This window comes from Mobula birostris, chromosome 4 (assembly GCF_030028105.1).
Source record: "Mobula birostris isolate sMobBir1 chromosome 4, sMobBir1.hap1, whole genome shotgun sequence".
Lineage (NCBI taxonomy): Eukaryota > Metazoa > Chordata > Chondrichthyes > Myliobatiformes > Myliobatidae > Mobula > Mobula birostris.
Window position 1 is genome coordinate 61,677,879 of NC_092373.1, and position 25,448 is coordinate 61,703,326.

General features: G+C 39.2%; 1 protein-coding gene across 6 annotated transcripts in view; it reads left to right on the forward strand.

Annotated features, from left to right (window-relative positions):
• ift80 (intraflagellar transport 80 homolog (Chlamydomonas)) overlaps positions 1 to 25,448 on the forward strand; it is a 275,494-nt gene that overhangs the window by 242,400 nt on the left and 7,646 nt on the right. For 3 of the 6 annotated variants that reach the window (XM_072255425.1, XM_072255427.1, XM_072255430.1), the window contains 3 exons: positions 1,870 to 1,887; positions 20,096 to 20,185; positions 24,913 to 25,085. In XM_072255425.1, the coding sequence (XP_072111526.1) occupies positions 1,870 to 1,887; positions 20,096 to 20,185; positions 24,913 to 25,085 (281 nt within the window). The remainder of the gene's footprint in view (positions 1 to 1,869; positions 1,888 to 20,095; positions 20,186 to 24,912; positions 25,086 to 25,448) is intronic. The other 3 variants (XM_072255426.1, XM_072255428.1, XM_072255431.1) reach the window with 2 other exon arrangements.

Consider the following 25,448-nt stretch of genomic DNA (forward strand, 5'->3'; position numbering starts at 1 on the left):
AAATGTTTCACAGTCCATTAAGACTACCTCACTTGCTGAATGTTTCCAGTCTTTTCTGTTTTTATTTCACTTGTTCCAATATTGCATTATCCTTTAGAGATCTCCAATATAGCTTTAATCCTAAGGTATCTCTTTAAGAAGTGTCGTCTAACTTTAAGCAGTGCTGGCTAGTCATTACTGTCCAAAGTCATTCGATGTATTGGTCCTTTGTATGTTTGTTGAAGATCAGATTCATCATAATTAGCAGGCAACAAAATATTTAGAATACATCTTTACAACTCTTTTCACTTTTTATTACTTGATTGCAATTCTCTAAATGGCTAAGCTCTGAAATTATTAATATATAAATGGACTCTTTTTTTACTTATTCTTGCAATGTCTGTACTGCTAGCAGACACAAGAAGACACAAGACTTTATCACAACCTGTTTGTTCCAGATAAGGTGATGGTGAACTGCTGCATTTTCTTAGTCCCATCAGTAGGCAATTCAAGGATTTTGATGTATCAATGCAAAAATAGAGATATACAGTACTGTGTGTGTGTCTGTATATATATATCTTTGCACAGTACTGTATTGGAGTGGAAAGCGAGCTTGTAAATCTGGGCGGAAAGGATGTTGGGAATGGCGAGGGTAGAGCACCTTGAGAGGTGGTGTGGGACAGATGGCAGAGGAGTGCCAGGGGTGGCATGGTTGCAGACACACACTGCCCTGTGGCACCAGACAAGATCACTTGATTCCAAACAATTGTTTTATTGATCATTACAGAAGTGTCTCTGGTACCTCTCACTCCCTCCCCCTTTTCCCAATCATGATTCCCCTCTCCCTGCCTACTTCCCACTCTCAGTACGCAATAGAAACCCATATCAGAATCAGGTTTTATCGTCACTCACATATATCATGGTTTGTTTTTTTTGCAGCAGCAGTACAGTACATTACAAAATTACAACAGTAATGTGCAAAAGTCTTGGGTATATATGTATGTGTGTATGTATGTATATATAAAAAACTTTTGCTCACGATGTCTCTGTCCAGAAATGGAAATTGACCACTGTGGAGTTCCTATGCATCTTGTTAGTTAGGTAAATAAATGTTTAGTTCAATATCATGTAAGTCCTTTCCTTGTCTTCACGACTTATAATATAATTGCAAGAATAATATCCATTTCAACAAGTTCAAAGCAAACCTAATTTGTCACAAAATATTGTTAAAAGGTTACAGAATAACTGGTGCAGGAAATGCTTCACTCAGTTTAAAACTAAAATTTAGATTGTAACATGACATTTCCTGTTATTTATAATTAACTACTTAAATTTATACTGAACGTATTTCTCGAGCATTGTTTTACCTATTTTGCAGTATTCTTGGTAAGATACTGTGTATTCACAAGCATATCCCTGTTCCCTGTGAAAGCGCGTAAGCGAAATTAGATCTTGAATGTCTGCATTTGGTAAAATAATTGCAGATAATGATCACAATATGACTTTTACAAGTGTGACTGGATCACAAAAATTACAATATTAGCAGCTGGACTGGTCATTGTTTTTAATTAGTTACAGTGTTATTAGCCACTTTCTTCACGCACAATACAATTAGATGTGTAATTAATACTATTAAAATAAAACTTTAGGAGATATTAGAAAGTATTGTGGTAAATGGAGTAATAAATACAATATTGCTTGGAATTATGCTATTTTATCCAGCTGCTTTATCTGCTGCATGAGCTAAAATGGCATGAAAAACACTGCACTGAGTTATATTGTTTTAGAGAGCATTCACCTAGGAATTTGCTTATATGATTTGTTAACCATTGTTGTAACTTACTTCCATTAAACTACCTCTTTCATTTTGCTTTTCTTTCTGCCTTTTAGACAACAACACCTGATGAGGTGAGTTTCCTATGCCTGAAAGTAGAATTTCTTAGCTTTGTGACTGGTTATCAAATCTATCCATACTATCCTTTGGCCTTAACAGTCACATACCTACAGATTCTGATTGCAACAGTTCAACAGTAAACCTTCCTCAGGCACAAGTTAGTTAAATGACAGGAGGGTTTGGGCTAAAAAATCAATGAATCAGAATAAGGCCAATTCAAACTAACCAATCAGGAATAGGCAATTCAGATCCAGCCAATCAGGATTGAGCATTAAGTCTGCCCATGCACTGCTCACTCAGGAGGATGGCTTTTAGGGAGCTTGTCTTTTGGGCTGGAGAGACGACTGGAGTTCTGCCTGCAGTGTTTTGCTTTGGATTTTTGCTGGTGTTTTGGAGGACGACAGCGGTTGGCTAAACAACTAGAGTGTGAATGGATGGAGGATGGCAGGAGGAAGTGACAATTTGGCAAGTGAGTTAGAGATGGAAGATGGCAGGAAAGAGGAATGGAGTGTAAAGAGTAAGAAAAGAAAACAGAGGTGTGAGCAGTCAAATTCTGAGGGGTCGGGGATGATCGAGAAAGGATAGCAAAAGAATGGAAAGAAGATGAGATTAAAGCAATTATAAAACTGAGTGAAGACGGGGCATCTTTTGGGGATTGGAACCTGATTTACTTGACGAAGGTAATCAACAAACTTATAGGCGAAGTCAAAAGAGCCAAGGTATTACGAAATAGATCGCTATTAGTGATACGTCAGGATAGCGCTCAGCAAGTCAAAGTGATAAGATTAAATAAAATAGACGGCAAAAAGGTACAATGCTCAATACTCGACAATAGAAAGTGGACTAGAGGAGTTATTTCGGGGATACCAACAAAAGTTACTATGGATGAGATTAAACAGAACATAAAAGGAGCAAAGATTATTGAGGCCAAACATTTGAAAGTTACAACAGATGGGAAAAAGTGTGATAGTTTATTGGTGATGGTTAACTTCGATGAAGAGAGATTGCCGACTAAAGTTTATTTAGGATATATGTGTTATAAGGTCAGAATATATATACCACCACCTTTAAGATGTTTTAAATGTCAGAAATTTGGACATATTGTGACAGTCTGCAGAGGGAAACAAAGATGTGGGAGATGTGCTGGAGAACATGAATATGGGAAGTGGGAGGCAGGAGCTAGGCTGAAATGTTGCAATTATGGTGAGGAACACAGTGCAGCTTATCGAGGGTGCATTATTAGCAAGAAGGCAGCTGAGATACAATATGTTAAAGTAACTCAAGGGATTAGTTATGCTGAGGCAGTGAGAGGTTTTGCTGAAAAGGAGAAAGCTACTAAGCAAACAAATACAGGGAATAATAAACTGGTGAACTGTGAGGGCTGTAATATGATAAATAAGGACATACTAATAATGAATAGAAAAAAATTTATACTGTTTATGGTAGATGCAATTAACTGTTCAGCGCAAACAGACAAAAGAACAGAAAAAATTAAAATTATAGTCAAGTTTGCAGAAAAATATCTTGGTATTACAGGGCTTAGGTGGGAAGCAGTTGAAAAAATGCTGAATGGAGGATCAAACAGATCACAAGTAGGGGAGGCAGAATCTTAATGGCAATATATATTGTTACGTACCCCGTAACTGGGTTGCCAAACCAGCAGAAATGGACCACTTAGTTGGAGCCTGGATTACTGGAACTAAGAAAGTTTTTATTAAAGAAATAAGTAACACAGTATTCTAATAGTAAGGATATAAATGCAACAGGTTAGCAATGATAAAACACGCATGTACACAGAACTAGGATAATAGGAATCAATCAAGCTCTTTCGCAGTCTAGGGGTAAATGATCAGTCTCAAGTGACGCAGAGTTCAGTTCAGCTGAATACAGTTCGCAGTAATCGCTGTTTGTGCCGTTGGGGAGAGAGAGAGAGAGAGAGAGAGAGAGCGAATGATAATATTCAAATCGGATTCAAACAGACCTCGCATTAGCTTTCAGGCGAGCCCTTTGTAATGTCTTCTGAGGTCACCGACTGTGACCCCTCCATTCTGGATACAATCGTTCTTCTGTGGTGAACCCGGCACCCAGGCAAGGGCGGACACATACACCAGGTTCCCGCCAATCGTACCTTCTCACCCTGTGCGTCTATGGTCGGTCCCGCGACCAGACCTCCAAAAACTCCCACCAACTTGTGGGGGGGCACACCGCACTTCCAGGGTCTTGTTATCTCGTGATCTCGTGGTGTCGTGGTGTGTCTCTTTTCGTTAATCTCTCTCGTCTCCCATTAACATTTCTGAATGTTTCCCCATTGTCTCTCTTATCTCTCTCATCGGCATCAATCTTCTGATAACTTGGTCTTTTGTCACAATATATTGCAATGGAATGCAAGGAGTCTTATCGCAAATGGTCAAGAATTTAAGAAATATGTATCAGAACTTAAGGAAAAATCTCGGATTCTATGTATACAAGAAACATGTTTGAAACCACAATTAGATTTTGTTTTACAAGGTTATACAGCAATTAGGAGGAATAGAAGCAATGGCAATGGTGGAGGAGTAGCAATATTTATAGCCAGTGGGATGAGATATAATATAGTCAACATAGGGCAGAAGTATGAATCAATAATAATCAAAATATGGATAGGCAGAGAAAGCTTGGTAATAATAAATTATTATAATCCATGTAGAAGACTAAGCAAAGATACATTAAACAAAGTGGGTGGTAGGATGCAAGGGAAAATAATATGGTGTGGGGATTTCAATGGACACAGTACACTATGAGGATGTAAAGATGTGGAGGAAAATGGATTAGTGATAGAAGAATTTCTAGATGATGAAAAACTGGTATGTATAAATAATGGAGAAGGTACGAGATATAATATATCCCAAAACACAGAAATTGCAATAGACTTAAAATTTGTAAGTAGAGAATTAGCAGGAATCAGTACTTGGAACGTATTAAAACAAATTACAGTAGGAAGTGATCACTATCCCTTACTCACAAGGATTCAGGTTAAAATAGAACAAGATGTAGGATCTAGAGTGTCAAGGTGGAAACTAAATAAGGCAGAGTGGGAGATATTTCAAAAAAGAAGTGAAGTAAGATGTACAAAGATCTTAGATGAAAATATATCAGATATAGAAGAAATGAATGATAAATTGGTCACAGCAATTATAAATTCGGCAGAAGAAACAATTCCAAAAAACAAGTAAAGATACAGGAAAGAGGAAAAATGTTCCATGGTGGAATTGTGAATGTAGTAGAAGTATAAAAGCAAGGAATAAAGCATTTAAAATGTTAAAAAGACAATATGTGGTAGAAACAAAAATACAATATAAAAGAGCACAAGCAGAAGTTCAGAAAACAATCAGACAAGCAAAGCGAGCATCTTGGAGATAGTATTGTAACAAAATTGGAAGAGAAACTCAACTGTCCGAAACATGGAGCATGATAAGGAAAATGAATGGTATTAGAAGTAGTAAAGAGATTACTGTGCTAAAAAGTAAGGACAAAATGGCAATTAACAATGTAGAAAAAGCAGCAATATCGGCAAAAACTTTTTTAAACATACATAGCTCGGAGAATTTGATGGTCAAGACTAGACAGCAAAGGTAGGAAAGGCAGAAGCAAAATTGAGGAATTACGGACAAAAGAACAACATCAGAAGAAGTGCTGGGTACACCTATTAGCATAACAGAAAGAGAAAGAGCCATTATGAATGCGCGGCCAACTTCTCATGGGAAGGATCAAGTATGGGGTATAATGCTGAAGCATTTATCAAGAAGTGCACTTCTGGTTCTACAGAGAGTGGTTAATAAAATATAGGAAATAGGTAAACTACCAAATGCATGGTGCATTCAGAACATCACCTATATCTGCTCTTTAAGTTGAAATGGGGGAAATGCCATTAAGACTTAGAAGAATAAAGCTAATGCTAAATTATTGGGTTAACATCATGGGACATAACTACTCACATCCAGCTAAAGCTTTATTAAAAGATTGCTGGGAACATAAAGCTTTAGATGGATTGGGGATGCAGCAGCACAAAAATATGGTCTACACGAAATGGAATATAGCCCTACAGTTCCAATATCTGATGTTCCTCCATGGCTCTTTACAGTGCATACAGTAGATAAAAGCCTGCAACAACTTTTAAAGAGGAAGTCTAACTATGTAATCAAGCAGATAGTACAGGAATATATAGACTCGCATTTTAGAAATGAACGTAATATTTACAGATGGATCAAAAGACCCTAGATCTGGCCACACAGGTATTGCAGTCTACATTCCTCAGTGCAAAACCAGTATCAGGAAAAGAACATCAAACCATTTATCAGTGTATACAACAGAATTAATGGCAATATTGAGTGCATTATCTTGGATAGAAGAAGATAATATCAAAAAGGCTGTAATCTGTTCAGACAGTTTATCGGCATTAACCTCGATCAAATCAAGAAAGTCAGAAAGTAGACAGGATATTTTATTGGAGATTTTAAGCAAGTTATATACACTGACCAAAAATGGGGTAGAAGTAAGCTTTCTTTGGGTTCCTGCTCATTGTGGTGTGGAGGGTAATGAAAAGGTGGGTAGTATAGCTAAACAATCGCTCAAATCATCTATAATAGAGATTCAGATCCCTCTTAGCAAAGTGGAAGTCAAGAGCATTATTAAAACACGTATTGAGGAGATATGGCAGAAGCATTGGGATGAGAGTGAAACAGGGAGACATCTGTACAAAATACAGAGGCAAGTCAGATACAAAAGATTGTCAAGTGGATATAGAAAGAAGTGATCATCAGTCGTTTGAGAATTGGACACACTAATTTTAATTACACATTGCACAAAACAGGGAAACATCCAACTGGGTTGTGTGAATATTGTAATCAACCAGAAACAGTTGGACATGTATTGATAAAATGTAAGAAGTATCAAAAAGAAAGAGTGAAGATGATAGGAGCGCTTAAGATAAACAAAAAAACTGATGTGGGTATAGAAGACTTTTTAAGTGGGAATTCAAGAGAAATACAGATCCATATCATGAAGTATCTGAAAGACTCAGGTTTATTATATAGAATATAGGGAACGCAATTCTTTTCCCTTCTCCTGTTTATCCAATGATCCACACTCCAGTCTAGCAGGTGGCGGTAATGCACCTTAAAGCTGGTTTTCTAACCGCCATAAAAGAACACAAGAAGAAGCTTGTCATTTGACTAACTTGTGCCTGAGGAAGGTGGTCAGTGCAACATTTTGATGGTAAAATTGCTATCCGTAAGTATGTGACTGTTAAGGCCAAAGGATAGTATAGGTAGATTCTTTGCTTTTGTCTCACATTATTTCATGACTCAGTGGTTAAATGTATTATTCTCACTTCTTTGATTTCCTTTCATTTACCCCTTAGCATTAAAAAAATTAACTATGATTTTAAATTGTTTAAAATACTCCTTTGCTGGGCCCTGACAACACAAACCCAAACAGAATTTTATATATGGAAAAGTATATATGGTTTACACATAGTTAGAAAATAAATTGCCATATGAATTATTTTGTTTTTGGCTCTGTTTTTCCATAGGCATCAAAGTTACATTCTGAACAATAATTATTTGGAAGGGCGATAGAAATATTAATTCAATTCAGGCAACATTAGTTAATATTCTCTCCATCACTGCAAATAAGATTTCATGGAAGAAATAATTGCATAAATTTGTCTTTGGTCACGAGTGCTGATTAAGCTATCCTTTGTATCCTGCCACGTCACTCCCCTTTCTCAATCTCTCTCTCTCCATCCACGGAGGCAAACTGTCAAGCAATATCTTATATAAACCTATCGTAACTAGAGAGAAAGCTCTTGGGGAAACTTCAAGGTCTGAAGGTAGATAAGTCACCTGGACCAGTTGGTATACACCCCAGCGTTCTGAAAGAGGTGGCTGAAGAGATTGTGGATGCATTAATAATGATTTTTCGAGAATCACTTAGATTCTGGAAAAGTTCCGGAAGACTGGAAAATTGCAAATGTCACCCCACTCTTCAAGAAGGCAGAGAGGCAGAAGAAAGAAAACTATAGGCCAGTTAGTCTGACTAAAGTAGTTGGGAAGATGTTGCCGTCGATTATCAAAGATGAGGTCTCAAGGTACTTGGGGGCACATGATAAAATAAGCTGTAGTCAGCATGGTGTCCTCAAGGAAAAATCTTGTCTGACAATTCTGTTAGAATTCTTTGAAGAAATGACAAGCAGGATAGACAAAGGAGAATCTGTTGATGTTGTGTACTTGGATTTTCAGAAGGCCTTGGACAAGATGCCACAAGCTGTGAGCCCATGGTATTACAGCAAAGATCGTAGCATGGTAAAACAGTGACTGTTTGGCAGGAGGCAGAGAGTGGGATTAAGGGAGCCTTTTCTGGTTGTCTGTGAGTGACCAGTGATGTTCAACAGGGGTCTGTGTTGAGACTGATTCTTTTTACATTATATGTCAATGATTTGGATGATGGAGTCGAAGGCTTTGTTGCAAAGTTTGCAGGTGATATGAAGATAGGTGGAGGGGCAGTTAGTTTTGAGGAAGTAGAAAGGCTACATAAGGACTTAGACAGATTAGAAGAATAGGCAAAGAAATGGCAGATGAAATACAGGGTTGGGAAGTATATGATCATGCACTTTGGTAGAAGAAATGAAAGGGTTGCCTATTTTCTAAATGGAGAGAAAATCTAAAAACCTGAGGTTCAGAGAGACTAGACCTTGTGCAGGATTCCCTAAAGTAGTGGTCACCAACCATTTTAAGCCCAAGATCCCCTACCTTGACCCTAGTGAAAGGCAAGATCTACCTACTAAATTGTTTAGGGAAAAACAGCTCAGATTGTACTTACAATTTGAGGCCTTTTATTTGGGCTAATTGTATTTGAATTACACAAAATACTTTTGTCAAACTTTCAAATTAATTCAAACAAGAAAACACTGTAACAAGCATATCAAACAGGCCATAGCTGTCTTTCTTTAAGAATATTACAATACTTCACACCTTTAATTCTAAGTTTCATTATTTAATTTTATTTCAACACGAAAAATAAATGAATAAAAATTGACTGTTGCACTCAGTGTGATGACTACTTTCTGCTAGTTCCCTGAAATTTGGCTCATAACTACAGACAGCCAGTCTGGGATAGTCTGTCAGTAAGACAGCTCCTGTACTTAGATTTAATAATTTTCATCTGTGAAAATGCAATTTCATATAGATAAGTTGACCCGAAGTAGGCACTGACTTTTAGTGCTATAAAACCAACGCGCACACCGCGCATTGCTGGGGCCCCATGAGTTGTAATTGCCACCAGTGTATGAATGGGGATGTCATTTTCACGGGCATTTTTTAAACTCATTGTAAATATCCTCACCTCTCGTTTTCTCCTTTAATTGCAAAAAAGTGAGGAAGTCCTCCTTTGTTGTAAAATCTTGGAAAGCTATTCTGACAAATACAAAAAGCTGAGCTGTTTGCGTTACATCCAAGGATTCATCGAACTGTAGTGAAAAGTATTCACAGAGTGACAAGTCGATCCACCGACTCTGACAGTGACTCTACCCTCCTTGTCACTCTTGCAGGGCCAAGTGGTACATTATGTATTGTGATTGTGATGTTGTTTTTGTTCTTAAAGTCATTAAAAACAATCTCTGCGGTAATGGCCATTGCTTCCTTGAATAAATCGCCATCTGTAAAAGGCTTCCTGTGTTTGGCCAAAAGGTGACTTACACGAAATGATGATTCAATAGCAGCCTTATTTTGAGCAGCATGTTTTGTGAAAAACGATTGCTGGGCCTTCAACCCCGATTTCAGCTCCTCAACTTTCCTGACACGAACTGTGCTCTTTGGGGGGTAGGTGTCTTTAAATTCCTGGTGGTTGGTGTTGTGGTGCCGCTCCAGATTCCCCCTTTTAGTCAGTGCTTGTGTTTGGTGGCACAACATACATACACACTTGTCTTTCACCAAGATAAATAGAAATTCCTTTTCCCATTTTGGATGGAATTTGTACATTTTCATCTTCTTTCGTGGAGCCTCCGCCATGCTATCAGGATATCACAAGTGAGTGCCTTATATTGATGTTTGCAACAGTCTGTACTCTTATCTAATCTAATTGGTCACTTTGATGCAGCACAAGCTACGCTGAAAATGTGCATGGGGGGGGGGGAGCTACGCACATGCGCACTGGGCAGAAAGAATGGAACTAAAATCCCATAACCCGGAAACAATCTCTCTTTACAAACAGCTTTCAGTAGCGAAAGTGTTGCTATATTACTATTATCCTAATTAGTATTACTTATTTTTATAATGCTCACATTACAACAGTATTTGTGTATTTATTTTTGATTTTTTTCGGGATCTACTGGGAAAGTCTCAAAGATCGACCAGTCGATCACAATCAACGGGTTGGCGACCACTACCCTAAAGGTTAATTTGCAGGTTGAGTCTGTGGTGAGGAAGGCAAATGTGATGTTGACATTCATTTCAAGAGGATTAGAATATAAAAGCAAGGATGTAATGTTGAGATTATTTTAAGCACTGGTGATGCCTCACGGAGTATTGTGAGCAGTTTTGGGCCCCTTAGAAAGGATGTGCTGAATTTGGAGAGGGTTCAAAGGAGATTCACAAAAATTAATCTGGGATTGAATAGCTTGTCATGTGAAGAGAGTCTGATGGCTTTGAGCCTGTATTCACTGGAATTCGGAAGAATTGAAACCTATTGAATGAAGGCTTTGATAGAGTGGATGTGGAGAGAGTTCTATGGTGGGAGAGTTTAAGACACAGCCTCAGAATAGAATCAGAATCAGAATTGGGTTTATTATCACCAGCATATGATGTGAAATTTGTTAACTTAGCAGCAGCAGTTCAATGTAATACATAATATAGAAGAGGAAAAATGTAACTATAATAATAATAATAAATAAATCAATTACAGTATATGGATATTGAATAGATTAAAAAAGTGAAAAAAACAGAAATACTGTATATTAAAAAAAGTGAGGTGGTGTCCAAGAGTTCAATGTCCATTTAGGAATTGGATGGCAGAGGGGAAGAAGCTGTTCCTGAATCACTAAGTGTGTGCCTTCAGGCTTCTGTATCTTCTACCTGATGGTAACAGTGAGAAAAGGGCATGCCCTGAGTGCTGGAGGTCCATTAATAAAGGAGTGAGACATCACTCTCTGAAGATTCCCTGGGTACTTTGTAGGCTAGTACCCAAGATGGAGCTGACTAGATTTACAACCCTCTGCAGCTTCTTTTGGTCATGTGCAGTCGCCCCTCTATACCAGACAGTGATGCAGCCTGTCAGAATGCTCTCCACAGTACAACTATAGACGTTTTTGAGTGTATTTGTTGACATGCCAAATCTCTTCAAATGCCAAATGAAGTATAGCCGCTGTCTTGCCTTCTTTATGTCTACATCGATATGTCGGGACCAGGTTAGATCCTCAGAGATCTTGACACCCAAGAACTTGAAGCTGCTCACTCTCTTCACTTCTGATCTCTCTATGAGGATTGGTATGTGTTCCTTCTTCATACTCTTCCTGACATCCACAATCAGCTCTTTCTTCTTGCTGACGTTGAGTGCCAGGTTGTTGCTGCGGCACCACTCCACTAATTGACATATCTCACTCCTGTACGCTCTCTCATCACCACCTGAGATTCTACCAACAATGGTCGTATCGTTAGCAAATTTATAGATGGTATTTGAGCTCTGCCTAGCCACATGGTCATAGGTATAGAGAGAGTAGAGCAGTGGGCTAAGCACATACCCGAGGTGCGCCACTGTTGGTCGTCAGCAAGGAGGATATGATATCACTAATCCACACAGATTGTGGTCTTACAGTTGGGAAGTTGAGGATCCAATTGCAGAGGGAGGTACAGAGGCCCAGGTTCTGCAACTTCTCAATCAGGATTGTGGGAATGATGGTATTAAATGCTGAGTTATAGTCGATGAACAGCATCCTGACATAGATATTTCTGTTGTCCAGGTGGTCTAAAGCCATGTGGAGAACCATTGTAATTGCATCTGCCCATTGACCTATTGTGGCAGTAGGTGAATTGTGAGGGTTCACTCTCTTTAAAGACAGCCTAACATTGGCCTCTGAGACAGAGATCACAGTGTCATCAGGTGTAGCAGGGATCTTCACAGCTGTAGTTGTGTTCTCCCTTTCAAACCTGGCATAGAAGGCATTGAGTTCATCTGGTAGTGAAGCATCGCTGCCGTTCATACTATAGGGTTTCGCTTTGTAGGAAGTAATGTCTTGCAAACCCTGTCAGAGTTGCCGTGCGTCTGATGTCACCTCCAACATCATTCAAAATTGTCTCTGCCCTTGATACAGCCCTCCGCAAGTCTGGCCTGGGTCGCCAGACTTGAATGCCACAGATCTAGCCATCAGCAGACAACGTACCAGAGAGGCATCTTTTTAGAATGGAGATGAGGGGGAATTTCTTTAGCCAGAGAGTGGTGAATCTGTGGAATTCTTTGCTATAGGCTGCTGAGGAGGCCAAGTCTTTATGTATATTTAAGACAGAGTTTGATAGATTCTTGTTTGGTCAGGACATGAATGTTTATGGGGAGAAGGCAAGATACTGCAGCTGAGAGGAAGATTGGATTAACCATGATGAATTGGCGGAGCAGATACAATAGTTCAAATGGCCTAATTCTGCTCCTATACATTATGGTCTTGTGGATTCCTACAGTATCGGGACTATACCTCTTCCCATCCTGTACCTGTCAAAATGTTATTCTGTTTTCACAATTCCTTCATCTCCACAGCATCTGTTCTAGGAGTCTTTCCAGGACATCAGAAATGTCCTTCATCTTCAATGAACAGGGTTTCCTTTCTTCCGCCTTTGCTGTTGCCCTCACCTGTATCTCTTCCATTTCCTGAATATATGCACTCACCCCATCTTTCCTCCATCGTAACAGTGATAGTTCCTCTTGTCATTACCTACCACCCCATGAGCCTCTGCATCCAACTCATCATTCTCCACAACATCCGTTATCTCCAAAGGGATAATACCACCAAACATACCTTTACCTTCAGCACCCACCCCCCACTCTGCTTTCCACAAGGGTCGTTCCATCTGTGATTCCCTTATCCCTTCATCCCTCCCCACTAAACTCCCTCCTGGCACTAACCCCTGCAAGTGGTCAAAGAGCATTCATGTCTCCCTCACCTCCAATCAGGGCTCCAAACAGCCCTTCCCAATGAGGTAATACTTCACCTGGAATCTGCTGGGTTCGTAAATTGTGTATACATTGGTAAGACCCGTCGTAAATACAGGACCGCTTCAACAAGCACCTCCAGTCCATCCACTAAAAGCAGAGCTTTCTGGTAGCCCAACATATTAATTCCCATTCCCATTCTCGTTCTGACATGTCAATCCATGGCCTCTTCTTGTGCCATGATGAAGCCACCCTAAGGGTGGAGAAGCAACACCCTATATTCCACCTAGGTGGCCTCCAACCTGATGGTATGAACATCAATTTCTCCTTCCCTCTTTTTCTATTCCCCACTCTGGCCTCTTACCTCTTCTCACCTGCCTATCACCTCCCCCAGTGACCCTAATCCTCCTTTTTCTTCTGTGGTCCACTCTCCTCTCCAATCAGATTCCTTCCTCTCCAACCCTTTACCTTTCCCACCCACCTGGCTTCACCCATCACCTTCTAGCTATTCTTTTGCCCCTCCCTCCCCCTTTTTATTCTGGCGCCTTTCCCTTCCTTTCCAGTCCTGAAGAAAGGTCTGGGCGTAAAACATCGACTGTTGGTTCATGTCTATCATGTTGCCTGATCCGCTGAGTTTCTCCAGCATTTTGTGTATGTTGCTTTGTATTTCCCTCTAGTACTGGAATAAGTTCAATTTATTTCAATAGAACCCATAATTGGGAGGCAAGGACAACAGACAGCTTGTAAATCAGTTTTGTGCTGATGACCAAAGATGAAATACAGCCTAATGGTTTAGCATTTTGAGAAAGGAGTAGGTAAATAACGTGTATTTCAACACATTGCAGTATCTACTTCAACAGATGGCTGTTTTGCCAATTTAAATCATGTCTTTAACTACCAAACTATGAGAAACTGGGCATTGTTTTAAAAATGTACAGGGGATATTTGAGGTAGTTCCACAGAATTTTTAGTATTGCAGTTAATATTTACTTCTCCTGGTGTAAATTTAGAATTTCACACATCAAAAAATATAATTCAGCCCCCAAGGGGAATATCTTTGACAATTCTGAAATATTCACCAATATTAATGTTTACACAATTCCTTAAAGATATTAGTCTGGAATGAAAGTTGATCGTGATCACCATGCATACTGCCTGGAAATGATTACAAGGCAGTAATCTAATTTAGCAGTTCATGTGAAACCATAAACCATGAAAGTATGCTTAGGCAGTCATCCGAATCGTAACATTAGTTTTATAGCTTTAAAGTCACTCTCAAATATCTTTATATTTTATAATATATAGTGTTTCACATTTACGTACATAATTTAATACACTTTCATTCTGTTTTCTACTGCTAACAGCTGTGATTGTTTGATCCAGTGATGGGATGAAGAAGTTGCTAATTGCAAATTTAACAGAGTATTATCAGTTATTCCAGAATAAAGGCAAAGGTGTAAATAGTCTGAAGTAATCATAGCATTTTAATTTTATATTCTCTTCCTCCTGCTCCTGAAAATCGTGTGGTGCAAATGGTACAAAACAGATGGAAGTAAATTTTCAACTTATTTTATGCTTTTTTAAAAAAAATGACATGGTGAAAAACATTCAGAAGTAAAACAGGCCAAAGATTTGTGCTCATTTTACACATCGTTCAAGAAATATTTTATCCCATTGTCTTTATTCCATGGCTACTTGCAAATTTAAATAATCTTGTCTAAATATTCATTCTCTATACATGAGCTGAGGTAGTTTAGTCTGTGGTGCATATTGTTTCATAGTTATGCAAACCTTGTCTTTAATCTAAGTTCTCAGTCATTCTTCTTAGTAAGAACTGCTTGATAATTCTCAGATGTAAATGACTGATTTGGTTTTTATTCATCCCTAGTTAGAGAAACTGAAGTCCATTTTAACCCCCTAACTATCAAACAGTTTGGATTCCTAACTGAGCACAGACACAAATATGTAAACTCCACTTGTAACACAAGGCTTACTTTTGTTGTGAAACTGGTGAAACTATCACCAATTTCCAAACTTGCCTGAAAGTAAGTAAAAGCAACAGATCTTCTATATGTGTGCATGTGAGCACAGAAACTGCTGCCAGCGGTTCACTACTGGAAAATTAACTGATTTCTTCACTGGGGGTCAATGTGGGAGTGGAATAAAATGCCCATTACTTAAGTATTGCATTCACCACTCAATACAGGAGACACAAACTAGTCATCTTGGTTTCAATGGAAGAGAACAGTTGTAAATATTCAAGCAAATTACTTGGCAAAGCTTAATATATTTTTAGTTGTTAATGTTTCTAATAGATTATAAATTTAGATATGTTAAAATGTTGAAAGATGAATAAAATGGTCGGAAGTTTACACAGTAAATGTGTATCATCATTTTTGAGTTTTAAAAACTCTTATTGTTTCTGAATACTTCTACATACCTCATTCAGGATGAGGCATTCCTTTCAAGTTTAGGCAAAATCAAAGGACATGATTTTGCTGGCCATCAAAGCTGGTGTCTCCTTTTTGTGGATGGCACTTGTTTTAAACCCCCATGTGATCCTATTTTGGCATGGAAAGCCATATGTTACACGAGACCTTGCACACGATTACCACAAATTCCCACATGGAGGATAACTATATTCTTTTTGGTATGAGACTGGCAAGTTAATAGAGCTTACCTCTGACAGCAAAATTCAGGCCATATTTTGTTATGGTATTTATGGTACTGATGTTTGTAAATAGCGGGAATGTTAAAATTGTAAATTGAAACTGAGATAGCATTGTACAACTTCTGTGCTGACAGCTACAAAGCAATCGTACTGTGTAAACTTTCTCCCATCTGTTTATGATCTTGCTTTATTGTTGAACATTTGACTCTAGGGAGAGGGAAGAAAAAAATACTTCTAATTACATTAGTTAACACCAATAGAAGAGGCCAAGATGCTGCCTACTTGCTTATCATTGCTAAAGCAATAGTGATGGATTTTAAATTTAATTTAATCCTGTACAAAACAAAAGGCACATTCACAGTGAATGTGGCTATAATGGATGCCTGAGAGAGCTGCCACGCAGTGATCAAGATTTAAATTTTGATTATTTTAAAGATTATACAGGCCCCAAAATGGTAAGCGCCCTAGATCCCACAACAGAACTTCCAAAAGCTGCCAGTACTGGAGCAGAATAGTAACAATTACTCTGGAAGTCCTTCAGGATGGCAGACATCCCACCCTGCAAAAAATCATTTCAGGGAGGTAGCACCATCAATTTGCAGGAGACTCCCGGAACTTCCGGGAGAGGTGGGATGTCTGCAGTAGAGTAGCTCCTTAGCAGCTAGCCAGCTAGTTTAAATAACGTTAGCTATGCTAATGAGCGAATGACACCTGTTAAACTCACCTCAACATGTCTTTTACCATCTTAACCCACCATGGGCAATAGAAAAGTCGCTGTTGCAAACAGCGCAGCGAGCAACACTGTCATTATTTTTGACCCCTATTAGGCAGGGGTACACTTTAGTGTAGTCTGGAGTGATGTACGTTTTGTATTTTCTTTTTTTTTGGAACACTCTCCCATGGCGCGCTCTCTCTCTCGCGCTGTCGCTTGCTTTCTCTCTCGCTTGCGCGCTCTTTCTCGTGGTCGCTCTCGCGCTTTCTCTTGCTTTCTCTCTCTCACTCACTTGCTCTCAAAAAATTGATTTCCGTGATATTGTATATAATTTGCGGGCATCAGGGAGCCACTATTAATATGCGGGAGACTCCCGGAACTTCCGGGAGAGGTGGGATGTCTGGGATGGTAGATCCATTTCCTGACTGCCAAAGAAGCTAAGATCTCTTTCACTGTACCATCTGGCAAAAGCAAGTGGATAGTAAGCAACAATCATTACCTCCCGGTTGTCCATTGAAACTGCATTTGTGTCTTGTGTTTGCATGTAGTTTGTATCCCTTTGACTTTGCAAAGGCCTTTCCATATGAAGTAGGTGGGGTTATGTCATGCTTAGGCCAGTGTCACCCATTTATATTGGTCAGCCAAATTAGAAGAACTCTTGGTTATGTCTTTGTTTTTCATAAGTCTGCAAATTCAAACCAATGACAAATGAACAGGGTGTATAAAGGGTTGATTAAATGCTGTGGCAGATGACCACCCAGAAATAGTAAAGATTTTTGAACTAAATACTTAATTATTATTAATAATTTTAACTGCAGTTCTTTCATTTATGTTTACATCAATTATGTAGATTGAACTGGCTAATTATATTCCTGAGAAATTAAACACTGGGAAGCTGATAGATGAACAAATGCATTTTGAATTGTTTACATTCAACTACATGCAAATAACTCTCAAATACTGCAGCCACTTTATGCCTATCTCTGCTTCACCCAACTAAAACATGATAAAGAATAAAAAGAAATACACAACCTGTCATTATTATTCTTCTTTTTATATCAGCAGCACTCCATTTTTGGAGTTCTATCCACTCTAAAAACGGGTTACTAATAATTTCAAACTGCCGTATGCAGACAGAATAATAGACCCCCATCTGACAGAGACGCCAGCATAATGAGTTTTATGTGACTGTTAATTATGTTTTTTTTTGGTTTGTTTATTTGACCAAAATGTCAGCACTAACTATATTTATTGGATGTAGCAAATAGATCTACAGTAAAACTAGATTTTTTATGAAGATTGTATAAGAAAAATAAGAAAATTAGCTAACTGACAGAATAACTCCACTAATCATTACCAGTACTTATAGCTGTTGAAAACTTAATGTAGCTGGTTTTCTAAAGGAACCTTTGTGCATTCTGTGCTTTGCAGTGTTGCTGATGTCCCTTGAAAGCAAAGAATATGATTTTTTTAACATCATGCCAGAAACTATTATTTTGCTGTTAATCTGCCATATGTAAATACTGTAATTTTTATTGCATGTCAAGCAACTTACAGGGAATTCTGAAATAAGGCTCCTGGGACAGTAGTCAAATCAAATAAAATTTAAAACTTCATTGGCCCTGTTTATCAAAATGTTAATTTTTTAACATTTGAGATACTAACATTAATAGTTTAAGTCAAATCGTATAATCATTTTTACTATCTAATGTTCCCTTGTTTCAGAGACAGATAGAGTGTACCGGATTGTTAGAAGAGTGTTCCTATCAAGTTCCAAACAGGAAGGGAAAGGGCAGTTGATACTTCAACCAAAGTAGACTGCAGCTTCTTTACTGGATACTGCTGCATTTTGTGACTGATTTTGTGCTAGGCCAGCGCAGTGCAACTTTGATTGGCAGTGTTGCAGTAAATAGCACAAAATTGCTTAATTCTGAACCAATTCATAGCAAAGGGTTTATGTAAAGAAGAAGAAAGCCCTCAACTCTGAGTGGAGTCATCGGGACGCTGTCATTTTTTTAACGGCATTTTTTTTTAGTAGGCTTTCTTATTTTTATGAGGCTGAGTTGCTAGCTTGACGCTCAACCCAGCACGGATGGAAAGTGTGCAAGGGAGCCATCTGGATTCGAACTCGGGAGCCTTCGCTCCGAAGTCCGGCTCTGATGCCACTACGCCCCCAGCCGGCCCTTGGGTTCATGTACTATTCAGAAATCTGATGGCAGGGGGAAATAAGCTGTTCCTAAAAGGCTGATTGTGTGTCTTCAGGCTCCTATATCTAACCCCCCCCCCCCATGGTGGTATTGAGAAGAGGCCATGTTTCAGATGGTGAAGATTCAACATTCAATAAAAATGGCTGCTTTTTTACCTTATACCACTGTCTTGCACTAATCCAATATTCCTTGATTCCCTTGCTATTTATAAAATCTATCAATTTTTTTTTAATATGCTCAGCTACAGAGCTCCATTGAGTAAAGAATACTAAAGCTTCTCTGGTCTCCAAGTAAAGAAATTTCTTCTCATTTGAGTGACTGACCACCGACCTTGAGATTTTGGTACCTAATTCTAGACATCACAGCCAGGGAAAGCTTAATTCTGGTACTTACCTTGTCAAACTTCATTCATTCTCCTAATAAAAAAGTATACTGGCCCAGTTTGCTTAATCTGTCCTCATAAGACAATGTCCAGGAATCACCCTGGAGTATTGTGTGCAGTTGTGGTCTCCTTATGCAGGTTTAAATCATATTACTAAATTTGTGTACTACTAAACATGACCTGATGAGTATTAACAGCATTTTGTTTTACATCTACTCCTTAAAGTTGTATGCTTCAATGAGATCACTGCTCTTTTTCCTAAGTTCAAGACAATATAGTCCAAGTCTGTTTTATCTTTCCTTTAGCACAAATGCACTAATGCAGGACTCAAGCTGGTGAAGCTTCACTGAATTCCTGTTTAGTTGGGGTGACTATACATGTTCACAGTACTCCAGATATGGTTTCTGACGGCCCCTATATAATTACAATAAGATGTTTTTACTATTGTTTTTACAATAAATGTACCATTGAATACCGTACTGAGTTATGTTGCAATGCTTCATTCGATAGAATACCTGTTGGCATTCACTGTCTCATGTACCGTGGTAAGTCCTTGAGTCTAATAACTGACTCTTCCCCCTAACAGGTACACCAACACAGACATTAAAAGCCAGCCGTTTTCCAGCCACTGTTGGGTACCAAGATTTCAGGAAAGCTATGGATAAAAAATGCAAAACATTTTTAAAAATGCTTTATTATCATGCCTTAATTGTACTGCTACAGTTTAGACTTGCTTAGTTTACAATAATTTATTTATTGTATACTTGTAGGACAAACATTTCTTTTTGGGCATGGACACCTATTGTAATTGGGTTTTATTGCCAAGACTTCTCCAGAGGATGATGAGTTACACATACAGATAGACCAGAGCAATATGTAAACTTTTATTGTGGGGTATCATAGCTGTACATGTCATTCAATTATCCAGATGGCAAAGTGATGAACATACATCATTATAAAAATCAAATGTACAAACCCAAATTAGGATTACAAAGCTAATGTAACTTGAAAGTTTCACCCTATACATTTTCACTGTACTTGTACTAAACCTATTGGTGCTTTTTTTTTCCACAAACAGGAACAAGCAATGTGGTCGTGCCTTGCCGCCATGGCAGTTGCACACAAAGACCTCCTGACAGCAGAGGTGGCTTATGCAGCAATTGGCGAGGTATAGGAATTTTTTTTATGATGTATGTTTAAAATTTAATTTACATGTGTTTTTCTTGTTGTTGTTCTGACATCTTAAAATGTTTTTCTTTATTACATTCTTGGAGGCTTCCATAAAATCTTATATCTACTGCTTACAGCTATCCTAAAATAGTTTTAAGTTCTAAGTCCATTCTGAAGTTTATCCCCCGCTTCAGAACATTTATTTCACAACTCATTAAAAAAAAACTGTTCAGCAAATCATGACTGATAACCCTGTTCTCATCCCTTTCCCACCTACTAGTTTCTTCCTGCTGCTCAGATTTACCCATTGGACTTGCCTCTTTTATATGTTAACTCAATTTGAATATGTCCTCAAAGCATCCTTTAACGCAAAAGCTTGGTGTCTCTTGTCATTATGATATAGTACTTACTATAAGTCAGTAAGTTAATGCATCCTGAAGGTTGAAAGCTATTTAGCCAGTCTAAATTATAATCCCTTCTATTTACAAAAGAACGAAAATTGTTTCTGAAAGGCTTAAAACTCCAATTGCCAGTGCTGTGAAGCTGCAGTCACATAAATTGTGGACAGAGGCAATGCTGAAGAAGTTTGGAGATCTGTTGGTAAATAAGAGAATGTAATCATTTTTTTTCCATTCCCTTTTTGTTTCAAGTCTCATTCCTTCATTATCTGCTTGCATCATGACATGCGGGTGGATGAACATGGTAAACTAATGACCCAATATTGAACTTCATTTGACATACTCTTGCTTCTCCGTTTGGATTTGAGAATAGAAAACTAAACTAAGGAAAGACCAGAATTCAACTTTAGCTTGCAAAGCAGCTGCTCTGAAATAGACGAAAGGAATTGTGACTTTGATAAGAGGGTACAGTGGAGTGCCCAGTGTCTAAGTGAGGAGCAGATTGGAGTGACCAAGAAAGAATTTCGACAGAAATATGGGCTTCTCCCTCACTTTTTTGAACGGCGCTTTTTGAGTATGAAAGATTACTCAGAATATTAGTAAATTTGCCAGTGCTTTTAAATTGTCAGCTGGCATAAATTCCAACAATTTCAGTCTTATTTGTATGTAAAATCTATGCACTGAATGGTTGAAAAAGTTTCAGATTCTTCTTGTCAATCATTTTTTTCCAAAGATAAAGCCTTTATTAATAACACACATCAAAGTTGCTGGTGAACACAGCAGGCCAGGCAGCATCTCTAGGAAGAGGTACAGTCGATGTTTCGGGCCAAGACCCTTCGTCAGGACTAACTGAAAGAAGAGCTAGTAAGAGATTTGAAAATGGGAGGGCAAGGGGGAGATCCAAAATGATAGGAAAGACAGGAGGGGGAGGGATGGAGCCAAGAGCTGGACATTTGATTGGCAAAAGGAATATGAGAGGATCATGGGACAGGAGGCCCAGGGAGAAAGAAAAGGGGGAGGGAGGGAAAAAACCCAGAGGATGGGCAAGGGGTATAGTGAGAGGGACAGAGAGAGAAAAAGGAAAGAGAGAGAAAGAATGTGTGTATATAAATAAATAACAGATGGGGTATGAGGGGGAGGGAGAGGTGGGGCATTAGCAGAAGTTTGAGAAGTCAATGTTCATGCCATCAGGTTGGAGACGGAATATAAGGTGTTCCTCCAACCTGAGTGTGGCTTCATCTTACAGTAGAGGAGGCCGTGGACAGGCATATCAGAATGGGAATGGGACGTGGAACTAAAATGTGTGGCCACTGGGAGATTCTGCTTTCTCTGGCAGACAGAGCGTAGGTGTTCAGCGAAACGATCTCCCAGTCTGTGTTGGTCTCGCCAATATATAGAAGGCCACATCAGGAGCACAGGATGCAGTATATCACCCCTATCTCCCCCATTTCACGCACATCTGCTCTCACTCCATCCTCCCGCCACCCCACCAGGAATAGGGTTCCCCTTGTCCTCACCTACCACCCCACCAGCCTCCGGGTCCAACATATTATTCTCCGTAACTTCCGCCACCTCCAACAGGATCCCACCACTAAGCACTTCTTTCCCTCCCCCCCTCTGCTTTCCGCAGGGATCGCTCCCTACGTGACTCCCTTGTCCATTCGTTTCCCCCCCCATCCCTCCCCACTGATCTCCCTCCTGGCACTTATCCTTGTAAGTGGAACAAGTGCTACACATGCCCTTACACTTCCTCCTTTACCACCATTCAGGGCCCCAAACAGTCCTTCCAGGTGAGGCGATACTTCACCTGTGAGTCGGCTGGGGTGATATACTGCGTCCGGTGCTCCCGATGTGGCCTTCTATATATTGGCAAGACCCGAAGCAGACTGGGAGATCGTTTTGCTGAACATCTACGCTCTGTCTGCCAGAGAAAGCAGGATCTCCCAGTGGCCACACATTTTAATTCCACATCCCATTCCCATTCTGATATGTCTATCCACGGCCTCCTTTACTGTAAAGATGAAGCCACACTCAGGTTGGAGGAACAACACCTTATATTCCGTCTGGGTAGCCTCCAACTTGATGGCATGAACATTGACTTATCAAACTTCCGCTAATGCCCCACGTCCCCCTTGTACCCCATCCAGTATTTATATACACACATTCTTTTTCTCTCTCTCCTTTTTCTCCCTCTGTCCCTCTCACTATACCTCTTGCCCATCCTCTGGGTTTTCCCCCCCTCCCCCTTTCTTTCTCCCTAGGCCTCCTGTCCCATGATCCTCTCATATCCCTTTTGCCAATCAACTGTCCAGCTCTTGGCTCCATCCCTCCCCCTCCTGTCTTCTCCTATCATTTCGGATCTCCCCCTCCCCCTCCCACTTTCAAGTCTCTTACTAGCTCTTCTTTCAGTTAGTCCTGACAAAGGGTCTTGGCCTGAAACATCGACTGTACCTCTTCCTAGAGATGCTGCCTGGCCTGCTGTGTTCACCAGCAACTTTGATGTGTGTTGCTTGAATTTCTAGCATCTGCAGAACTGCTCGTGTTTGCGCCTTTATTAATAAACATGTTTTGTTGCATCACTCCAGGGAGTATTGATTCCTATCAAGGTATTGCAAATATATTGAATTTGACAGCAAACTAGTAATTGGTATTGATATGTTAAATTGTATCCACTTAGAAATTGCTACATATCATAGATGGCTTTTCATTATTACATGTCCTCCCTAGGTTACAGCAGGGTTCGTTTTCTGTAAACTGTTGGTAATCTGGACAATTTACAAATTGGAAATGCAACTATGAACTAAATTCCTATAAGGCAGGAGATGCCTGCAGTCCTGCAGCGTCCCACCGGTCTCCCAAAACCCCATTCATAGGTATGGGCTGCTGAGTGCTGTAGCCTGTGGAGGACCGGTGTTCATTTTAGCATGCGGGGACAGTCCATCACATTTATTGTCTTGACAAACTAGTGTGGAGGGACTTCCTCAATTTGCATCTCAGTCTGCTTGATGAAAGGAAATTGTTCATTCTTTAGGAAAGTAGAAATAAAGTGGTACATAGAGAGCTGTTCTGCAAGCCTGCAAATCATACTTTTCTATGACTTAAAGTATACTATGTATTCTTTTTATATTAGGCTGCAAGTGATTCCAATAAAACTCAATTGAAAGGAAATAGTTATCTCAATGGACTAGAATATAAAAGCAAGGATATAATGTTGAAGCTTTATAAAGCATTGGTGAGGCCTCACTTGGATTATTGTAAGCAGGTTTGGGCCCTTTATCTTAGAAAGGATGTGCTGAAACTGAGTGGGTTCAAAGGAGGTTCATGAAAATTATTCCAGGATTGAATGACTTGTCATATGAAGGGTGTCTAATGGTTCTGGGCCTATATTTACTAGAATTCAGAAGAATGTGGGTAATCTCATTGAAACCTATTGAATGGTGAAAGGCCTTAATAGAGTAGGTGAGAAGAGGATGCTTCCTATGGTGAGAGAATCTAAGACCAGAGGACACAGCCTCAGAATAGTGGGGTGTATTTTTAGAATGGAGGTGAGGAATTTCTTTAACCAGAGCTTCCTTTTTCCCTTTCAAAGCAGGCATAGAAGGCGTTGAGTTCATCTGGTAGTAAAACATCGCTGCCATTCATGCTAGGGGGTTTCACTTTGTAGGAAGTAATGTCTTGCAAATCCTGCCTAAGTGGCAGTGCATCGGATGTCGCCTCTAACTTCGTTCAAAATTGTCTCTTCGCCCTTGACATAGCCCTCTGCAAATCACACCTGGTTTTCTGGTACAGGCCTGGGTTGCCAGACTTGAATGCCACAGATCTAGCCTTCAGCAGATGACATACCAGAGAGGCATCTGTTTAGAATGGAGATGAGGATCTATAGCCAAAGAGTGGTGAATCTGTGGAATTCATTGCCACAGGCAGCTGTGGAGGCCAAATCTTTATGTATGTTTAAGGCAGAGGTTGATAGATTCTTGATTGGTCAGGGCATGAAGGGGCATGGGGAGAAGGCAGGAGATTGGGGCTGAGAGGAAAATGGATCAGCCATGATGAAATGGCAGAGCCGGCTCGATGGGCCAAATGGTCTAATTCTGCTCTTATGGTCTAATGGTCCAAATCTATAATGCTGCATTAGCAACAAAACAAAATAAAAGTAGTATTTCTGTTTTGCAAAATACTAACCAGCTAATAGAATATTTTGAATTAATTGATTTTAAGGAAAATATACTGTAGATAACTACAAAATTCAGCTTTTGAAATATTATATTGAATGTAATGTAACTAAATATAATTATGCTCAAATATAACAAATATTCTTAATTTCCAGATTGATAAGGTACAATATATCAACTTAATCAGGGATTTGCCCTCAAAGGAGTCACGGATGGCACACTTGCTTTTATTTACTGGGAACGTACAAGATGCAGAAGGAATTTTAATCCAGTCAGGCCTTGTTTATCAAGCAATCCAAATAAATATTAACCTCTACAACTGGGATAGGTGAGGAAATTAAACATATTAAGTATACATTAACACATGCTTACTACAGAGTTACAATTGCATACTCAAAGTCAGTATTTTAAAAAAATAGTTTTGTTTTACTTATTATCCGAAACAGGTAGCACTAAAGACAGAACAAAGTACAGTATACTGGAATCTTAGTTGTTCAATCTTATTTTTATTTGTACGTTTTACTGTGTCAAAGAGGCTGCACTGATGACTCTTCTCAGATAGCACATCATATCAATCTGATAACCCACAATCAACAAGCCACAGAATTTTTGCCAATATCTATACTGCCTTAAGTACACTATTTTTAGCATCCATGTAGAAACCCTTGACTCTACTACCGTAGACCACTAA